The following is a 20,401-nucleotide window of genomic DNA, read 5'->3' as shown; positions in this document are numbered from 1 at the left end:
ACATGTTCATCATATTTAATGTCATGCACGGGATTCACAAAAATAGGTTCTATAATTACTTTTTGTTAAAAGTGAATTACATCACGAAGAAAGTAAGGTGCATCTTATGAAATTAGACAAAAATCGATACAAACGATTGAGCTGACCAGCGTTTATGCCCCAAATTCGACGCTTGTAAAGACAGTGGCAGAGAGATTTGGCGTCACGAGTGACTTCAAGTTCCATACACTGTAATCTGCATTAGCAAAAGTTGGAATTAATAGATTTGATTGACGGCGGAGTGTGCACGTCCATCAGCATCGCACGCTACTCTGAAAACTAATGCTAGCAGTAGTACCTAACACGAGTCGTGTGCTGCACTGGAGCTTGTCATCTCGATAACACCCTCCATCAATCCTTAATAATAATAATTAATGTATTTTTCCAAGACTTTTTACAAGTTATGCAGATTAAAATCGGCACTCAGATTTGCATCGTCCGGGATTCTCCACACCTACAATTTACTGAAACCCCAGGTCCGAATTTTCTATCCGCCCTTTAACTCCACCAAAGGTCAGAAAGTTGAAAAGTACAAGTTGGGCTCTCTGTCTCCGTCCCGTCATATTAGCCCAATTATTATAACTGAGTCAGCTGGCCGTTTGGAAGTCTCTGTGTGTGTGGTTTTTTGGGCCTTTTAAAAACGGCTTTGTCACAATCAAGGTAGAAAAGCTAAGGCAAAGTATACAGGCCTTAATCCAGCTCAGCGTTCCACAATCATACCAGTCCATTCGTTTATGACCTCACAAAATTTAACAACAAAGAGAACAGGCCTTTTTGAACTTTTACAAAATATTGCGGCCCTGCGATTAACCACCACCATCTCGTTCGAACACTTTAAAGTCATAAACCACTACCAGCTGGAAACTCGGCCAGTTTTTATCACAGTCTACATTATGTTTTTTAGGGATTAAAAAAATTGAAATATTATGGTACATAACCCGGTCTTGGACGGTTTATTCTATCAACGCAGGACACGTGGTACTTTTGAATTCCGAGCGGTAAAAATCGACAGCCAGAAAAGATCATTGGCTTCTTCCTCCTTCAGAGCTCTCTGCTTCGACAAGTAGACTAGTGTCTACTAATGCGTATGTGTGATCACTCCTCTCTTCCTCCTCAAATATAAGATTTGACAGTTGCATGGATAGTTCCTTTGATACTTACTTGTCATTTCATAATGCAACAACTGGAGACTGTAGGAGTAGTAAGAGGATTCATCATTTAGAAGCAGCGGCGGATTTACGCTGGGAGCACACTGCCGCTTTAAATTTTTATGATACCTGTAAAACTTTGTTGTAATTTCAACTGTCTCCTGAAATTTTATGTATATATTATTGGTTTATAGGAATTTTATGTATATATTGATTTATAGGCCCCCACTGCCTCTCTTAAGTTTCTATAATACCTATAAAAATTTGATGTAATTTCAAGTGTACTCCCTGAAATTTTATGTATCTATTGATTTATATATACTTTTAAAATTATCTTTGATTTTACCTGTTATTACAGTTATCGTTTAAAGGATTTTTGAATGACAGTAAAAAAATCGATTACAAAATAGAATAGAAGACACTAGGATTAATAATTATTAGGTTACTTATATTAAGAGAGATATATTTCGTAAAGTTCAAAATGAAAAGGTTATAAACCGTTATCAAAATATGAAAACTTGTCATGAACAATTGTAAATGATTTAATTTACTTTCAAAATAAAATTATTATTACATTAATAATTTTGAGTTTGTCTTTTGATATTTTTCATAAAATATATGTATCATTTGTACTTGTTGTTGATGAATTTTTTTTTTCCTTAAAAAACTAAAAAAATAGTAGATAAAAAATTTGACCGAAAATTTTTTCCCACTGTTTAGAAGTCACTTTTACATAATGTTGACGCAGGAATCTTTGTCGACGTTGACCCAGAACCGGCTCCCAGCAGGCTAGAATGCTTTCTCTCTCTGATTGGTTGGGCCACTGCACCTCCATCAATGAGTTTTACCCTCTTATTCTGCTCATGGACGTCTGACGCTGCCCTGCCTCCAGTCTTGGTCTCGTTGAATTGGTCATTCATCCAAGGGACACAATCCGGCAATCTCAAAACTTTCATTAATCACCTGCTAGGCATTTACCTGCCCCTTTCATTTTGTCCCGTTACATAATTAATGCCCAAAGAGAATCTTTTTTTTTTTTTTTTTTTTTATTAAACTTAAAACAAGGGATCCCCTATTCCCCACTAAAATTTCATAACATATACTACTGCTTATCACGGCAGAAGAACAGTTCAACTTTAGTTTCTATGAGCAATTCCCCACCAACCAAGGCCAAATGACTTTTCCTGGTCCCTAGACCAGAAAACTGTTGGAAACTCCCCCTCCCCATTCAAAAATCGAAAAAAATACCCACCTTCCTCCTTCCCTCCCAGAAGAAAAATAACAGAAGAAGTAGAACAGCCTTAAACGCAAGAAAGAAAAAGAAGAACCTTGATTTGAAGATCCATATTGCAATCCTAATTTAAGAATGTCCCAGCAGATGCTAGTATAGTAGTACCAAGTAATTGAACTAAAATGACTACTTTTAAGAAGCCAGTCTTGCCAAACCCAAAAGAGTAATCCAGCTTCCCAGTGCATGAATTACAAAACAACAACAATTGAAGACAAAATTTGTGTCACCAATAAATGAAAACTATAAGAAGTAAAGGAAAGGCATTATGAACATGCACTGATCTCACTAGGAAACTAAAAAAGGGGGGGGGGGAATGGAAAGCTAATTTGCACGTGTCTGGGAAACAAAAAAAAAAGGTCTCACTTTTCACGTTATTGGAATTGTCCTCCCTTAAAAAGAGAAATTGATACACCACCACCAAGTAATAGGTTCTTCCGCATTCACATACAAGATATTCTCAAAAGGCAAATGAAACCTAACTCAAGCAATGCTCTGCACTACCTAATCCCGGGCTATGCATGCAAACATAGCCCCAACATAGGACTTGAAACTGACTGTTCTAAGTCAAACTGATAAAAATATACCAATTTCCAGCTACAATTATCAAACTACAGGAATCAACCTTGCCATTCTTTTCTCAAGCTAAGATTCCCGGTACAGAATTATTTGCCACTTTACACATCAATCATTCGTGCTCACAATTGACACACAAAATGCCATGTACCAAAAGTATCCATCCAGCAGCGCTGGAATACAATGGATCATCAAATTGCTTACTCAAATGAGAAGAACTAGAACAGCAGCAAGCTCAAGCTAATCTCGAAAGTAAAGATTTTCCCCTTATGGCAAAACATCATCAAAAGGCAAATTTGAATGATTGATACTGAACCATAAGCTAAACACAACCTTTCAAATTAAAACTTTGCCCATTTCGCCAAATTTCTATTCCTTCTCTTTTTGCCTAAAATACATCATCCACTATCCATTCCATCACATCGGCCAACAGTAATTTTCTCCATTTCATGAAAATAAACTTACACAATGAAACTCGCAAATAAAAGAGAGAGAGAGAGAGCGGGGGGGGGGGTAAAATTAAAAAAAAAAAAACTTTTCTTTTCTTCCCAGGGGCTGGCAAGAAAAATCAAGAAGAAGAAAAATGCGGACGTGGAGGAGGCAATAATTGGTGGGTCTGATGAAGCACCTGGGTTTGATTATTGGCGGAGCTAGCACTAGCCAAGGAGGAGCTGGGAGAACTGTACTGGAGGATGAAAGGATGGCGCAACAACTGCGCGGCGGTCCACCGCTTAGCAGGGTCCCTCTGGAGACAAGAAGCAATAAAATCCCTAAACTCTCTGGACGCCGTCTGCGGCACCTCCGGAGGGTCCGACATACAAATGGCGCACATGAGGGTGGCCCAATCACCTTGCCTGCCGACCGCAAACGGAAACCTTCCCAAATAGAATTCCAGTATGCTGACGCCCAAGCTCCATATGTCACCCGCATAGCCGTCGTACTTGCCATGATTCAGATCGGTGTTGATTCTCTCGGGACTCATGTAAGCAATAGTGCCGACGGAGGAATTGCAGGGATCCATAGTCTGGGCTAGGATTCTGGAGACGCCGAAGTCGGCGATTTTAACGGTCCTCTTGGAGTTGATGAGGAGGTTGGAGGGTTTAATATCCCGGTGAACGATCTTACGCTTGTGGAGATAGTACAAGCCGGAGAGAATCTGGCGAGTGAGATCGGAAAGGGAGGGCTCGTGGGGGATGTGGATCCCCTCGAGGGAGCCCTTGTCCATGTACTCGAGGAGGACTTGGATTTCACCGTTGAGGTCGTTCATGTCGTGGCATCTAACCACGTTGGGGTTGTCGACGTCGCGGAGGATCTCGATCTCGCGGCAGATCTGGAGGCGGACAGAGTCATCGAGGTAGCCATAGATGACCTTGAGGGCGTAGAGTTTGCTGGTGGGACGGTGGAGGACTTTGTAGACGGTGCCGCCGCTGCCGCTGCCGATGCGATTGATCCTCTCCAGCTGGGAGAAGTTTAGGGGAGGGGAAAAACAGGAGGAGGAGGTGGAGGAGGAGGATGGGGCGGAGGTGGGCGGGAGGGGAAGGGGGACAGCTAACTTGGGGTCTCGCTGGGGAAGCGGAAGAGTAAGGTCGGGGCGCCGCCGCGAGCGGTTGCGATTTGATGCGGGGGAGGAGGAGGAGGAGGAAGAGGGAGGGGTAGCCGCGGAGGAGGCGGCTGGCGGCGATGGTTGAATCGGTCGCATGATTAGCTCTCCTCTAGGGGTGTTTGGATTGATTTGACCGACCGACCGACGGATTATCTAAACCACCTTCCAAAAAATCTCCACCCCAAAAAAAAAAGAAGGAAAAACTAGCACTGTATCAATAAACAAACGGACGGACGGACGGACGGATACTGCCCCCCCACCCCCAGTTTTCAATTGGTCCGGAATAAATTCCCTCACCCGTGTTTGTTTTGGGTTGTCTTTCGTTGAAGATATAGATGTCTAGGTTATTGATTGATGACAAAAATGAAATGGAATTTCTATAAACGAACCCCCTAAAAAGAAAAAAAGGAAAACCCAGAGAAAAATACAAAATAAAATCTGGGACTAGAAAGTAGCAGTACTAAAATTTTTCTAGCAAAAGAAAAGCTTGGGACGAAAGAAGGGGAGGGGGCGGGGTTCGTGTTTTAGCAACTGGTATAATTGTTTATTGGGCGGGTCAGGGTGGATGGGGGGTTGTTAATTGTTACGGTGGGGGTTGTTTCTGCAAGAAAGAGGGCAGCCCCATCCCATGGTGGTGGGGGAGGGAAATGGAGGAGTACAATTAGGGGAGAGGAAGGAAATGGAAGCGAGAGAAAATCGAGTACGGGAAGAGGATGAGAAGAGCCTGAAGACGGAGAGAGAGCGGAAGGTTCTTGGAAGGAGAGAAAGACAAGGGTGACTTCTGTCTGATTGAGTCGTGAAAGAGAAAGAAAGCTACGAGTACGAGTAGTTTGGTAGGAGAGAGAGACTTTTGCTAGTTGTATTTTATTTTTAATTTTATACTCCCCTCTTATTTTTTATTTTTTATAACAGATGTTTAAGAAATTTATTCTAGTGTATTTTTATCTGTCATTTTATTATCTCCATACAGTATTAATTATTTTTTTTATAATCTTACCCTTTTATCTCTCTTTTCTAATATAGGGTTCTTAATTATTATTCCTAATAATTATTGCTTGGTGGGAGTTAATTTACACTGTTTTTGCCCTAGTGAAACAGTATCATTTAGTATTCTAGTAAAAGAAAATATGAGTAAATTGGACAATTAATGAGGGTACAAAAGAAAGTAGTGTACAGATTTAAGCAATGAAAAATTTTTCTTAATTGGTGTGCAAAATCTTGAACGTCAGTTATAAAAAAAGGGAGGGAATAAGCAGCAGTAGGAGTAGGAGTAGTAATAGTAGTGTACTTTAGGTTTGAAATAAATTTTTTTTTTTTGAGCTCTCATTTATTCTCTCATATAGGAGTACTACTGTATCAAAGATGAGGAGGAAAAAAAAAAAAAAAAAGGGCTTTGATTTCATGTGTATGAATGATGGTACATATTGCCAGGCCACCAAGTGGGCGATAGGGTGGAATAGCAGCAAAATGTGGCATATGGTGGCATAGCAGCAAGTTATGGGTAAATTAATTACAGCTTTGGTAGCAATTGGTAGCGTAGAGATCAATTGCTCTATAGAGAGTTTATTCGTCTGAAGACAACTATTGGTACGAACTACTGGTACTACATCTTCTTTTTTTTTTTTTGTTGTAATTTTTAAAGACAAGTAAAAAAAAAAGGGAATAGAATTGGATCAACTCCAGGTGCTGAAACTAATTTGGCATACTTTTTTTTTTGTCATTCATCGCTATTTTATTTATATCCTATTCTATCCTAATCTATTTAAATAGAGTTTTAACTGGACCTATGAAGGACAATTGAAGACTAAATTTTCATCGGACTAAACGGATGTACTACGTATCCGTTTGAATTTACTTTTTTAAGCCAAGGGGCGAGGGGGGGGGATAATTGGATCAACTCTTGGTGCTGGAACTAATTTGGCATGCTGGAACTAATTGGAACTAATTTGACACTCGTAAGAACCTAAAAAGAGTGGAAAATGTAGTAGCTCCATTTAATGAAGGTGTGTGTGGATGGGAACGGTCACACAATTCGCAACAGTAATAAAACGGCCAAGCAAACTTCGAGAGACTCAGAAAGTTTATCGAGTCAGCGGGGGGGTTTTTTTTTTTTTGGCTTTTACGTTCTTTAAACAAGCAAGTGTAATTTATATTTACAATTTGCAAATTTATTAAAGCAAAAAAATGCATCAATATACTCACGTAGTAGTAGTTGTACGTATAAACACGAGACAGAGTGGATTTGAAACGAAGCACCAAAGGTCAAACTTAAACTTTGGTCGCAAGTTTGAAAAGCCCGTCTTCCCTCTCAGGTCCCTCCATTTTCCCTTTTCCTGCCTTGTCCAAAAAAGATTCCTCTACGTCTCCTCTCTCCCCCTTTCACACCGCCCCCCGAAGCTCCCCTCCTACTCCTCAGTCGCCACAATATATATAAACAAAAAAAGGAAGAAGCAAAGAAACGACCCCTCCCCTCCCTTGTTGTTGTTTATGGCTTTTTTTACCTTCTCCTCCTCTTTATTTTGTATACCTGTAGTAGTAGTAGTAGTACCGGTGGACTACTTAGCAGGGAAGTTCATTTTGAAAAATAGATGGCACGTTGCGGTCAGCATTTTGTTTTTTGTGCTGTGTTTGTTTTTGCTTGTGTGAGCGTGTCCTACTCCTTACCTAATATAATTGAAATTGATCAACAAATTTGATGCATTGATGATATATTTCCTCTCCGCCTGCCTTCTATCGTTTCGGGGGAAAAAAAAGATGTATTTTCTCTCCGCAGTCAGTCCCCAGAGAGAGAGAGAGATGACTGATGAGATGGAGAGATATTCGAGCGAGATTGGATGGAGAGGTGATGGTCAAAGCAAGGAAGGATGGAGGTACGGGAGTTGACTTTTCGAACAATGACAAAAGTGACGCAGGCTCATTCTTAATTCTTATTGATCGAGGAATGGATGGGTTGCCGCTCCACCGGGACGGGAACTCCCCCTTTTTTTTTTTTGGACAGAAATTCTCCATCCCCCAGCTGCCCAAAACCTCTTCACACTGGGACTTACTTTTTGATTGATAGGAAGCGTATGGTTTACGAGGGTGACTGGTGCTTGTGGGTGGGTCCCGTCCTAGACTGCATGTGGTAAGTTCCAGAGAGGCCAGATGTCCATCCGTCCCATTTCTCCTCCCGACTCCTTTGCTTCAGAAGATGTCCGTCTCCCTATACGTCGCTGCTGCTTCTACCAAAATATCTTTCTTGCTGCATTTCTTCTGTCTGTCCGACTCTGATCCCGTTCCATAACAACCAGCCCACATTTTTGCCATCACGAGACGACACCACCGTCATTATTTAAATCCCTCTGATCAATAACTGGGCACTTCCCGCTCCTGCTCTTCTTCCAGCATAGCGTCCGGGTAACCTACGCCTGGCTCTAACTAAAACCCATCCATCCACCTCCTTTTGCGCTCGTCTATCAGACCCTCCAACGAAACCTGCTACTCTGATGGTAATCCCCTGTCTCTTGCCAAAATCCCAAAATAAGTAACAAACGCCCCCGCAGTTTTTGTTGCCCCGCTGATGAACGCTAACCATTGTTCAAGGTAACTAACTGCACTGTGTGTGTTACTATATTCATTCAAGATTCAGATCCAGGCACATAAGGAAAGACAACGGCCTGCCCTTTTTCCAGTGCTATCCCCGCAAGCAGCTTGTCACCAGGAGCGAGCCCAATCTTTAAGAAGAAAAGTAAATAACTGACGGAAGGTAGCCTATAATTCACAACACGAAAAGCAAACAACTGTCCTTTTCGCACCTAAAGCATAATTTTTACATTCGTATCTCCACACTTTATGTAGCAAATACAAGAGAGTAGTGTCTTACGATTGCAAGTGAGAGACACACGGACATTTTTTTCAACGGCAGAATAAGTAACAAAATTCATGGCTTTCATACATCAACATGCTGGACAACTACACAGCTGTTGTTGGCCCGGGTTGACTACCCCATGCAGACCTTTGTGCAATTGGAATTCACTGACAAGGATTGGATCTGAAGGCTTCTTAACCAGCATGGCGTAGAGTGCTTGCGGAAAATGCGTCTCTTTTTCTCCCTAATATACTTGAAACTTCCCAATTCCACGTACCTATGCATTTTCCAACAGAGGTACTGTGGGTGGACCATACGAATATCTCCATTCCCCACAAGCCAAGCACCTCTCAACCTCAACACTGTTGTCTAGAGTGCAAAACTTACAAGACCAAACCTTTGACTTTGTTCCATTGCTTGCGCATTTCTTCGTTCCACAAGCTTCACAAATAAGAGCCAGGGGCTGTAAAATTTAAATCTGGAAAGTGAGTACCTAATTAATGAAACAAAGAGGCAAAAGGTCGAGGTGGACTGGTCTTGAGATGAATTTATATCCGTTCCATTAACGAAGAGATATGGTTGTCATGTAAGAACCTACGCAGACACTATCAGATGCATTTTTGTTTTTCCTATTTTTCCATTTTTGCATTTAAGCTCTGGATGGACAGATATCCAACAACTGGAAAAAAAAAAAAAAGGACATTTACAACCATTCGCATGTAAATTAAAATTACACAGCAGTTTTTAGAAAACTGATTGGAGAAAACTCCATGGCTCTGCAGTACAGGAAAAAGCAATGGGCACATTTACCTGATTTATTAAGGTGCAAGTGCTGCACTGCCACGACAACTGAAGATCTTTAGTACCACTGCTTTGAGCGTAGCCAAGATTTGACATCAGGTCAGATTCATTATCGCGCACGGTAGAGGATTGAGAACTTTCAGAAGATCCTTCACTTTCTGCAGATTTGGAACCACACCACACATCATCATGTAATCTCCTTTCTGCAGCCATAGCAGCAGCTTGTATTGGGCTCAGGGCGGCCTTAATGCTACTGTCACCACCAAGTCGCATTGGTCCAGATGGCAAAATAGCTGCACGCCGAGCTCTATTTTCTGCAGCTGCCAATGCAGACTGCCGGAGTGATGACAAAGGAGGCTGATGGGAAAAGCCACCCAGTCGTCTACCAGGGAGATCAAATCCTTGCCCAGTGCCTGTAATTCCCTTAGCCATAAGATCTTCACATTCCTGAAAATTGTTAATTAGGTAAATTAGTTGTAGGGGAATTATCTAGCAAGTCAATTGAAGGAAAAACTAACAATTGACACTGTTATTGAGACTACGGAGCTAAATATTGAACTGCAAAATGGAAAATCAAGCCAGGTGTCACCCCTCCCACAAACCTCCCCACCATCCCCCCCCCCCCCAAAAAAAAACCAAAAAAAAGGTAACTCCCAGGCTGCCAAAACCCAAAGGAAGGTGCCAGGACATCACGAAAAGAAATTCCCATTTATCACAAAATAGGAGAACTTCAGCCAAAAAAAAAAGGTTCAGAGTTGGATCTTTCCCAGCACTAACATAAACATATGAAAGAATGGTAATTGAAACCAGCTCTCACCATCCTCTCCCACCCCACCCCAAAAAATAAATAAATAAATAAAATTTTGCACTCCTGCCATTCTGAAACCCAGACATCAGGAAAGAAATTTCCAATTGTGCAAATACTTACTAGGAGCACTTAAGGGAGAAGCAGTTTCAAGTTGGAATTTTCACTTTACTAAGATAAACGACCACCTTTCTAATTTCATCCAAAAGGTTGTAAAAATCGGCATTGTGGGGACCATATCGATTGTGGCAGAGCTCATGAAGCATGGTATCAAGAATCTGATCATATGGGAAGAAATCCAACTCATTGTTCGGTCGGCGCAATCTCAGCTTAACTTCTGCACCCCCTCCTATATTAAGACCTAAAAGAGACGGATTTGCTGGGCTGCAAACCAAATTCTTTTGATCAGCAGAGTGGCACAACAAATGCTGAAAATGCCTTGAACTGGAGACGTGAATGTGGAAAAGTAAAGCAAAATCATTACCAGAATTCAGAAAGAACTTTGACTTTCCAATTCCGTTTGCGCATAATGGGTTGCACCTGTTTAGCTACTCTTTCAAGAATTTGCCTGGCCTCATTTTCTCGAGTCCTCCTTAAAGGTTTGACTTCCCAGACCTTGTTAAGGTCGTTCAAATCCATGTGAAATGGGAAAATCTTAACCAAGATCATAACAAGTAAGATTCCATCAATTCTAAAACCAAAAACTTCATGATATCCAATTCTGAAGACCTAGAGAAATGCTGTTTATATTAAATCCATCCTTGTCCAGGAAGTCTTCAATTGACAAGCCAAGCTTACAGATCCAAGACATGAATCCTCAAAAATGCAATATCTTAACAATTGCAAAAATTAAATTTCTAGAGGAAAGATTTCCATAATGACATTAGGCATTGGATTGACTGAATTTCCGTCCACTACAAAGTTGTTAATGACTATACTGTGAGAACTGTGTTTCACAAAAGAGTTGATACTTCTTCATTTGCAACTATCAGGAAAGCAGAGTGTACTTGCCACATATCTATCCGTATAAGAAAAGATGCAACCAGATCACAGTATGAAATTCAATTGGATGCTACGAGATCAAGGCATGAACTCAATTACCTCCCGAAAGCGTACAATCAATTGGTCAATTAACTCAATGTATTGGTTCAATCATTTGGTAACAATATAGCAGTGCGTCTAGCAGTAATTAGTGGTGTAAAGGCGCAGAATTGCTTCAGAACATGGGTCGAATAACTTCCAATTTCAGAGGCAAAATAAGTTATGTCTCTATATCCACAAAATTTGATCTTTCTACAGATACAGAGCGATAAAATGGGCAGCCAGGATAATTTCCAATTTCCGAAGCAAACTCAGTATGTCCTCAATACCCATAAAATAGAGTATGATATCTCAACAGATAGAGTGATGAGTAGCATCCACGGCCACGAATTTACAGGAAAACAAACATCGAAATATAAAACCCTAATCAAAAGTTTCCATCTTTTTTTAATGTTGTCCCTTTTTACTTATGATTTCTTAATCTTGTCTGTTGAACAACATAAAGATGAGAAATTGTGGTGTGGTACAATTTTTAGTAGTAGGCAGCATTTGACGATGATGGATAATGAGCTAGAAACAGAGAAAGGGGAGGGGAGAGCAAGAAAAAATTGAAAAAAGGAAAATACCTGGACGAAGACAATTTTATTGCGGAACCAAAAGCTTCAGCTAAAGTGCCAATTGGTGTCTGTCCAGTCGACACATGAAATTCAAATCACCACCTACTTTTGGTGTACGAGGGTGGGAGTTCAAATGTATGTAGCTATGAGTACCCAACACCCCTTCCCAACTCATCCCTTTCTATTTTACTGCTATCATTTCTTTTATGGTACCCGCCGCTACTGGTCATTAGAAACCTGAACGTCTGCTCCGTCCTGTACAAAGGAAAAAAAAAAAATCTTGTAACTGTACAAATTGTAGGCGAGCGGCTGGCCAAATATGATCCACACCGCAACTGTACTGTCGAGACAGGGAACTGGATTGTTTTTTTTTTACAATCGTGGACCTGTTTGCTAAATGATGGGCCTAGCCCAAACATATTTGTCATTCCCTTTTTTGCTCCCCCAGCCCCCCTTCTTCTCTTTTTTTTCATTGGGTTTTAAGGTTGGGGGTGGAATTTAAATAGTCCTCTGATATAGTACTAGTACGAGTCAGCACACCAACGACGTCGTTCTGAGAATATGATAATTTGGCCTTTCCTGCGCCACCGAATCCGATGCAATAGGCGGTGTGGTTCGTTCCCTGATGAGAGATGATGCTAACTAAACCAACTGAATTTCCCGCCAAAAACATACGTCTGCAGTGACTCTTTTTTCCACTCCCTAGTCCCTCCTCCCTCTGCTGCTTTTACCGGAATCCAACAACTCAAACAAAACCCACCGCCGCCCTTCCTCTCTGCCTGACCAACTGCTTTTCAAGAAACCCCCCCCCCCCTCTTCCAAAAAAAAAAAAAGGAGACCCAAGAAAAAGAAAAAAACATAAATAAATCCAATCTTTCTTCGTCACCAGGCAACAATGGCTAAACTTCCTTACTCTTACTCTCCAATTCTGACGTTTTTAATGGTTGCCGCTTTCATTTCTTTGCCGAAATCACTTTCCCAGCAGAGTAATTCTCTCTCTCTCTCTCTCTCTCTCTCTGGATTCCTCATTTTTTACACCATCCAAGTTCTTTCAACTTTCTGATGAATCAGCCATTTTCCTGAAATAATTGACCTATGATGATTCACATTTTTGCTGTTTTTCAGGTCCAAGCTACATGGGTTTCGTGTTCAATGCCACGGAGATGCCATCGGAGGATTACTATGATTACATCATTGTTGGAGGAGGCACCGCCGGCTGTCCTCTGGCCGCCACATTGTCTGAGAATTTTCGAGTTCTTGTTCTAGAAAGAGGCGGTGTTCCTTATGGCATGCCTAATCTGATGACCCAAGAAGGTTTCCTCTCAACTCTCGTCGATCTTGATGCCACTGATTCCCCTGCTCAAGCTTTTACTTCTGAAGACGGTGTTCCCAACGCCAGAGGCCGAGTTCTTGGAGGCAGTAGCGCAATTAATGCTGGTTTCTACAGCAGAGCCGACCCGGATTTCTTCAGGAATTCACTAATCAACTGGGATCTTCGGGTGGTTAATCAATCCTATAAGTGGGTTGAGAAGGCCATTGTGTTCAGGCCTGAACTCAGGATCTGGCAATCTGCCATTAGGGATGGATTGCTGGAGGCTGGAATCGGTCCTTACAATGGGTTTGCTTTGGACCATGTTGTAGGCACCAAGATTGGGGGTTCCACTTTTGATAGCGCTGGTAGAAGGCACAGTGCTGCTGATCTTCTTAGCTATGCAAAGCCTTCTAATATTAAGGTGGCTGTATACGCCAGTGTTGAGAGGGTTCTTTTCGCTTCTTCACCGGCTTCTGCAGCGCCCAGACAATCAGCGATTGGGGTGGTATTCAGAGACAAGACGGGTCGGTTCCACCATGCAATGCTGCGGGAGATGGGAGAAGTTTTGCTTTCTGCAGGAGCTATTGGCAGCCCACAGCTTCTGCTCTTGAGTGGGATTGGACCAAGGCCTTATCTCTCCTCGTGGGGAATACCTGTAGTGCATCACCATCCTTACGTGGGTCAGTTCCTATATGATAATCCAAGAAATGGCATTTCCATTGTGCCCCCGGTGCCTCTTGAACAATCATTGATACAGGTGGTGGGAATTACCTCTTCTGGGGCTTATCTTGAAGCTGCCTCAAACGCTATTCCATTTGCTTCCCGTGCTCACAATTTTTTCTCTAGGACTCCGCCTTCTCCCGTCTATTTTACCGTTGCAACCTTGATGGAGAAGATTGTTGGACCCCTGTCAGCTGGTTCTCTCAGATTGGCATCAACCGATGTCAGGGTGAACCCTATAGTAAGGTTCAATTACTTCAGTGACCCTGCTGATACTGAGAGATGCGTAAATGGGACGAGAAAGATTGCTGATGTACTTAGAAGCCGCTCCATGGAGGATTTCAAGTTCTCTCAGTTGTTTGGGGATCGAGATTTTAGGTACATAGGACCACCATTGCCTGTTGATCTATCGAACGACAGGCTGATGGGAGAGTTCTGTCGTCGAACGGTCAATACCATATGGCATTACCATGGCGGCTGCCTCGTAGGAAAGGTGGTTGACAGAAACTTCAGGGTTCTGGGAATTCAGGCGCTTAGAGTTGTTGATGGTTCAATATTCACAGTGTCACCTGGAACTAATCCTCAAGCCACTCTTTTAATGCTGGGCCGGTGAGTTCAATGGTGATTGATTAAAAGAAACTGTTAAAAGACAGAGACTAATTTCCTGTTGTTGTGTTTCGACAGGTACGTTGGCATGAAGATTCTGAGGGAGCGAACGAGATAGAAGAAGCGCTTGACTTCATTTGCTGTTCGGATCGATCATTTCTATCTTCGCCAAGCTAAAAGCATTAGATAAATACTACTTTCTCTGCTGTTGTTGTATATTGGCTTTTCCGCTGACATCTGGTTTGGTTTTGTCAACGAGATGGGTACTTTTGTTGATAATATGTTTTTCAAAAGTAAAAAAGAAATGCAAATTTAAGAAGTTGAAAGAGCTCATACGTTTGAATTTCGCAGCTCTTTGAAGTTTTTCAGGTTGATGATTCTTCTTTCGACGCCCGCTGTAACTCTTGTGTGAATTGTACCTTAGGATATGTAAAAGGTTGAGCTTTGTTGGCGACCCTGTAACCAGATAGAATAAATTACGAGAAAGAAAAATCTTTTTTGTTTTCCTTTTAAACCATTCAGTGGTTGGGAACTTGAACCATTAGGGTGGGAATAAGAAGCGGTGGTGGTTGAGATTCCTTTGTCAATCGGCTAATGATGGATTCAGAATGCAGTTTTAGGGTCAGGAAAAGTAAGCCTCAGAAATTTTTTGTGTTCTGGCTCTGTTCCAAGTTCCAATTCTTCTAATTTAGCAACCAATTCCAATCAAACAATAGCATATTCCGTGCTTCTACATTCAACGTTCTCCTATTTGCTGGACCTGATCGAATCAATCCTAGAGAGGTGGTTGCCCTTGCCCCCCCCGGAGCTGGAAAGTTCAAATGGTTTGAAACTTTGAATTATGGAATAGTCTGGCGGTGGGCCACCCTTTCTGTTACTCCTCTGCTTGTGCAGTGCTGCGCTGTGCCGGCTGGTCGGGTTGGGTGGTATGTATACTTAGAGCATCCAAGGCAATGTATAACGGGGGTATAATGCCCTCGTTACATCAAGCCGTGCCGCGAAGATTACACGTACAATACAGATGATGCGTGTCATGGAAGATGCTATGGCACCCAAACGGCATAACAACACCAGCAAACATCCAAATATAGCCAAAATGAGACAGCATTTTACTTGGTCATTTTTTGAAACATTTTACGACGGTCATTTTTTGAGCCAATCATTTTACAACGTCCTTGTTTTACAACGACTATATTTTAGCAACGGATAATTTATTTTACTTCCTATAAATATACAAAGTAATTTTTTTTATTTCACCTCACAATTGTTTACTACATTATCTCTCCTACTCCCTTATTCATTACTTTCAATCTCTTTACATAATTTTATAAATTTCATTATTTTATCATTATGGATGAGAATCTCAATAGTTTTAGAAATATGTTAAATAGTCCAAATACATTTATAACCACATTTTCCATATCAAATTCCCATGTATCCTTCACCTAATTATTTTAATTCTTCTATGAGAAATCACTATACACCGGAGTATTATAACCTTGGTATGGGTTGTGGAGGCTCAACGACTCCGTCGGAGATAAGGAAGGATTTTGATTTCGCCGGTCAACAAAATAATGCAATACCAACGGAGTCAATTTCGAATTCTCAATTTCCGCCGTATTCAACACAACGTGAGGTAGAAAATATAAATCTCACAAATGAGGCGGTGGAAGAACCTGACGATAAACGCGTTCCATGGAGTGTGGATGATGACAAATGCTTGCAAATGCTTGACTCACAATTTCAAATTGCAGCATTGTGAGTAACTCTCAAAATGGAAACGAGTCGTCGACTATTTCAATGAGAATCGAAAATCTGAACTACCATGAAAATATAAAGTAGTGAAATCATAGTGACATTGGTTGAGTCGGATGGTTAATGAGTTCAACCAATATTACAACAGATTGGTTGGCAAACATCATAGCACGTGGGAATGATGATCAGATCAAGCAACACGCATGTGAGCTATTTCATCATAATAATAAGAAGTATTTTTTACATGAACATATGTAGGTGTTGTTAAAAAAATGATTTGAAATGGAAGGTAGATTCTCCTATGCATCGTTCTTCAAAAGATAAGGACCGATGAAAACGGGACATACATTTCTTCGTCCAATGCAGATTCAAAATTTTGGCATTGATGATAATGAAACACGTGAAGTTCGCCCACCTGATAAAAAAAACATCAAAGAAGGGATGAGAGAAATGCAATAAGAAACTAGCATGATGATGATGAAGAACCAACAATCTCTGTGACTCAAGGTTTAGTAAAAATTTTTCACCATTATTTTCAAAGGAATGCAGAACTATGTGATCAGGAAGTACATCATCAACTTCGGTCGGATTTGGTCGAGCATATTTTGGAACGATTCGGAGGCAATAATAATGAAAAGTAGTATTCGTTATATTATTATTTGTATTTTATTTAATTTTAATATTATGTCATGGAGTTAAATTCAGTAGATAGTGTATTATTAATTAATAATGAATTATTATGATATTTTCACCTTTGAGATGTCACGTCAATAATTTATTTTTAAAAATAATTGCTTTTAAAATAATAAAATTATTTATTTATGGGTTATGAGTTGTGCATTATTAAAATAATAAGAGGAGAGAAAATATAATAAAAGAGGAGATAGTGAAATGTTGATGTGGCATGTGGATTCATGCTATTATACTCTGTGAACATAATCCATTGTAAATGAGAGTGTAATAAAAAGAGAAGATAGTGAAATGCTAATGTGGCACGTGGATTACACCCTGAAGGATGTGTGTAAATCATTGTGGATGTTGGAGGAGGGACTGAAACGATTGTCAGAGACAACCGTTCCGGAAGGTTCACGGCCATGATTAAGCCAAAAAAATTTGTGCGGCTCACATCACTCCTTGTAACTCAATTTTCACGCCGTGTGGGACCCATAAAAATGTTGTTTTAGTGTTATTCGCTGTTGTTCTATTATTACACCTTATACAGATGATATTACATCGTTTGCAAATAGTGTTATACCTTCCAAAATGGTTGCTCTGACAACCGTTCCAGCCCCGGATCCGTGGATGCTAATAGTACTACTAACCAAATTGCAAAGACCTACATTTTGATTATGATAATGATGATGATGACGACCAGCCAAGGCGCCGCGAGCTCCCAATAATTTTTTTGGGAATGGTTGATTGACTTTGATTTGTTCAAGTCATTTTTTGTGGTCCTATATGAGGAATACCTGTTCAATATATCTTTTTAAAAGAAGAGGAGTCCAAAAGTAGTTGAAGAAGGAAAGAAGCTTGGCAGAACGTGATTGGCCGATGAGAGTATTATTGGTGTTTCCACTTTCAATTCATTTATTCTGGCCCGCCGGAGCAACCCACCGAAAATAACAAGACATTCCATTCAATTGGGAAAGTGATACACCATCACTATTGCTTACTACTTTTTTTAAAAATTTTTTTTTAGAAGAAATAAGTTTCTTCCAACTTGAAATTGTTGGATGATAATTTTGTGACAAATAAGCTCTTAAACAAAAAAATGCATAGTTCAAGGGTTTCTATCAATTTTGAGCGTTAAATATAGAAATTAGGGACAAAACCTTTCAAACAAAAAAAAATTTAACCTACTATTTGGTTAAAAAACCAACTGTATTAAGTTAACTAATAATATGGAATTTAATGTTCTTCCTTGCCTTTCACCTTCCACATTTTCTAACCCTGATTTGATGAAATAATCAGTCAACGAAACTTTTTAGGTAATTTTCGTGGGTTGATTTTTTTATGTAGTCAATTTTACCCCTAATCCCATCACCTCTAATGGCTAAAATTGATAGAAATCCTTAAACTAAGCTTTTATTATTATTATTATTATTATTCAAATGCCTTATTTGTGACAATTTATAGTTAATGGGGTCAAAATCATATGAAAGCAATAGTTTAGAGGCTGTCCGAAAAATTTCCTCATCCTCAAATATCTTAGATCAAAACCACCCCACAATGCTCTGTTATGTTTTAGTTAATAACTTCTAGGCAGAGCTTAGTCAATAAATATCTAAAAATTTTGAAGCATTTCATTACAAATTTTGTTATATCTATCTATAATCATTTCTAACCATAACTCATCTAAAAGCATATTTTGACAAAACGACTCACTCTAAACATTGTAACTACTAAAGTAACAACCATTTGATGAGAAAAAGGTTGAAATACCACCATTTGCTTTAGTACTTAAAATTTTATATAAAATTATTTCATAAAAGAAGTATTTATGAATTGCACACACATCGTTTTTTATGTGACTAAGCATTAATAATATAATTTATAAAGTGGGAGCAGGAGGAGAACTGGTGTAAACAATCCGGCATCACCTCTAAAAATTTCGTTTTTACTCTTCAAATAACTTCTCATCGCTAACCCACTTCAACTCAATTACTAACATCACACAACCAATAAAACACATGTTTATTATTTAAACATAACCGTGTACACATAAATTGTTTGATTTTTTATATTGTTTTGTATTATTTTTTAATTTACTACCACTGGTTTTTGTTGTAAATAATGAATGTACTACATTCATTAGTTCCACAAAAAGATTCTTTCTTTTTTTTTGTTTTTTGTTTTTTTTAGCAGTTGTACGTATCGAAAATAATTTGCGGGGAACAAACAACTATTGCATCCTCAGGAAAGGGGTGGCCATCCTTCTACTCGTACACTTTTGTGAGTGGAATCTGGCAGCTCCATCAATGCCGAAGAAGCTCGACGATGGCGCGTTAGTCTGGAAGACGAGACAACGACTTCAAGCTATCTGTCACTTCGATAACTACACAAACGTGCGCGATAAAATGACGACGACGACTTCAATTCTCCCTCCCCCTTGCGTGCTTGTGGAGAAAATCCTCGGTGACCGATCCACAGCCAACAACACCCTAAAGTTCCAACGACAAAATACTGGCAGCAGAAAATGTGAGAAAACAAGAAGCACGAGCATAATTGTGGTACGTTTTAATCACACTTTGCCCCCCACTTACTCAAGAAAATTGTACACACACCCTTGCCTCCCTCGAAATTGAATCCGGTCAGTATTACATAACACCGACAAACCTTACCTTCATAGGCACCAGCGAAGGAGGATCGCCCGACTGCCCATGTTGCATCAATAATGTAAGTGCCATCCATACAAGGCACAAACACACATGGTGGAATAGTCAAGTTTTTTGATTAAGAAGAGGGTATCAAAATAACTTCTCGTGTTATCGGTTAGTTGTTATAATAGAGAGTTGTAGAAATTATAATTGAAATGAAGTTTGGATTGCATTTTTCTAGACTTTTTTTTTTTGTAAAAAAATTACCGTAACGATTTGATATATGTGAGATAGAAAGATGATTGAAAAATATATTCACGAAGAACGTAGCAATTTTTCTTTGAAAAAATGGTCGTCCAAACAAGGTCTTGGTGGTCCAAATTGATGGATAAGGGCATTTGAAATGTTGCGAAGAGTCAATTGTCATCCGTTACTTATTATAGAGTTATAGGAATTGATGATTTGCGTCATCGCTTACTTATTGTACGAATTACTGTAGCACAAAATCGTCGTCTTTTCGCTGCGAATTCATCCACACTGTTTTTTTTTTTATTTTTTATTTATCGCAACAATAGATTTCTATAACCTAATCTAGCCTATTCTAGAGGGAGGGGAGAGAATACTCGATGCGAGTAGAAACTCTATCCACATTGTTCTTTCTTTTCGTTGTGTGTGTGTGTGTGTGTTTTTTTTTTTCTTTTTAAGTTTTGTCCTAGGCTCGACTCAAATGATGCTGGAATTCAACAAATGTTTAAAGTGGAAAGCTGCAATAGTAAAATAAACTTAAGCCAACGGGACGACTGGACGGACTCTCTACAGTCTACATCAAGTATTAAAATTTTTCTTAATTTATAATTATGATCGTACAATTTCCAGCCTCGTACAATTCCCGTCCTCCACCAAACCCCCGCATATTCCCTCACTGC

At 40.0% G+C, this 20,401-nt stretch overlaps 3 protein-coding genes across 6 annotated transcripts; 1 reads left to right on the top strand and 2 right to left on the bottom strand.

Moving 5' to 3' along the window:
• Nucleotides 1–2,826: 2,826 nt before the first annotated feature.
• Nucleotides 2,827–5,483, bottom strand: LOC113739564 (mitogen-activated protein kinase kinase 5-like). Its single transcript, XM_027266813.2, has one exon. The coding sequence runs from the start codon at nucleotides 4,748–4,750 to the stop codon at nucleotides 3,620–3,622; it is 1,131 nt and encodes a 376-aa protein (XP_027122614.1). The 5' UTR covers nucleotides 4,751–5,483; the 3' UTR covers nucleotides 2,827–3,619.
• A 2,907-nt stretch (nucleotides 5,484–8,390) lies between these two features.
• LOC113739565 (DNA-dependent metalloprotease WSS1-like) lies at nucleotides 8,391–12,038 on the bottom strand. 4 transcript variants are annotated; one of them, XM_072045159.1, is made up of 5 exons: nucleotides 11,775–12,038; nucleotides 10,592–10,836; nucleotides 10,296–10,491; nucleotides 9,312–9,749; nucleotides 8,391–8,942 (listed from the first exon to the last, which is right to left on the bottom strand). In XM_072045159.1, exons 2-5 carry the CDS (start codon nucleotides 10,774–10,776, stop codon nucleotides 8,871–8,873), a joined length of 891 nt encoding a protein of 296 aa, XP_071901260.1. In that variant the 5' UTR covers nucleotides 10,777–10,836; nucleotides 11,775–12,038; the 3' UTR covers nucleotides 8,391–8,870. The 4 variants fall into 4 exon arrangements, with proteins under 4 accessions (XP_071901260.1, XP_071901259.1, XP_027122615.2 ...); XM_072045158.1 differs by having other exon boundaries at nucleotides 8,391–8,964; nucleotides 11,775–12,037; XM_027266814.2 differs by having other exon boundaries at nucleotides 8,391–8,964; nucleotides 10,592–10,761; nucleotides 11,775–12,036.
• A 345-nt stretch (nucleotides 12,039–12,383) lies between these two features.
• On the top strand, nucleotides 12,384–14,722 carry LOC113739561 ((R)-mandelonitrile lyase-like). Its single transcript, XM_027266810.2, has 3 exons — nucleotides 12,384–12,751; nucleotides 12,891–14,406; nucleotides 14,482–14,722. Exons 1-3 carry the CDS (start codon nucleotides 12,661–12,663, stop codon nucleotides 14,519–14,521), a joined length of 1,647 nt encoding a protein of 548 aa, XP_027122611.1. The 5' UTR covers nucleotides 12,384–12,660; the 3' UTR covers nucleotides 14,522–14,722.
• Nucleotides 14,723–20,401: the final 5,679 nt, after the last annotated feature.

Source organism: Coffea arabica, chromosome 4c (assembly GCF_036785885.1).
Source record: "Coffea arabica cultivar ET-39 chromosome 4c, Coffea Arabica ET-39 HiFi, whole genome shotgun sequence".
Taxonomy (NCBI): domain Eukaryota; kingdom Viridiplantae; phylum Streptophyta; class Magnoliopsida; order Gentianales; family Rubiaceae; genus Coffea; species Coffea arabica.
Note: the sequence above shows the minus strand (reverse complement) of the source record. Positions and strands in the feature narration are given on the sequence as shown.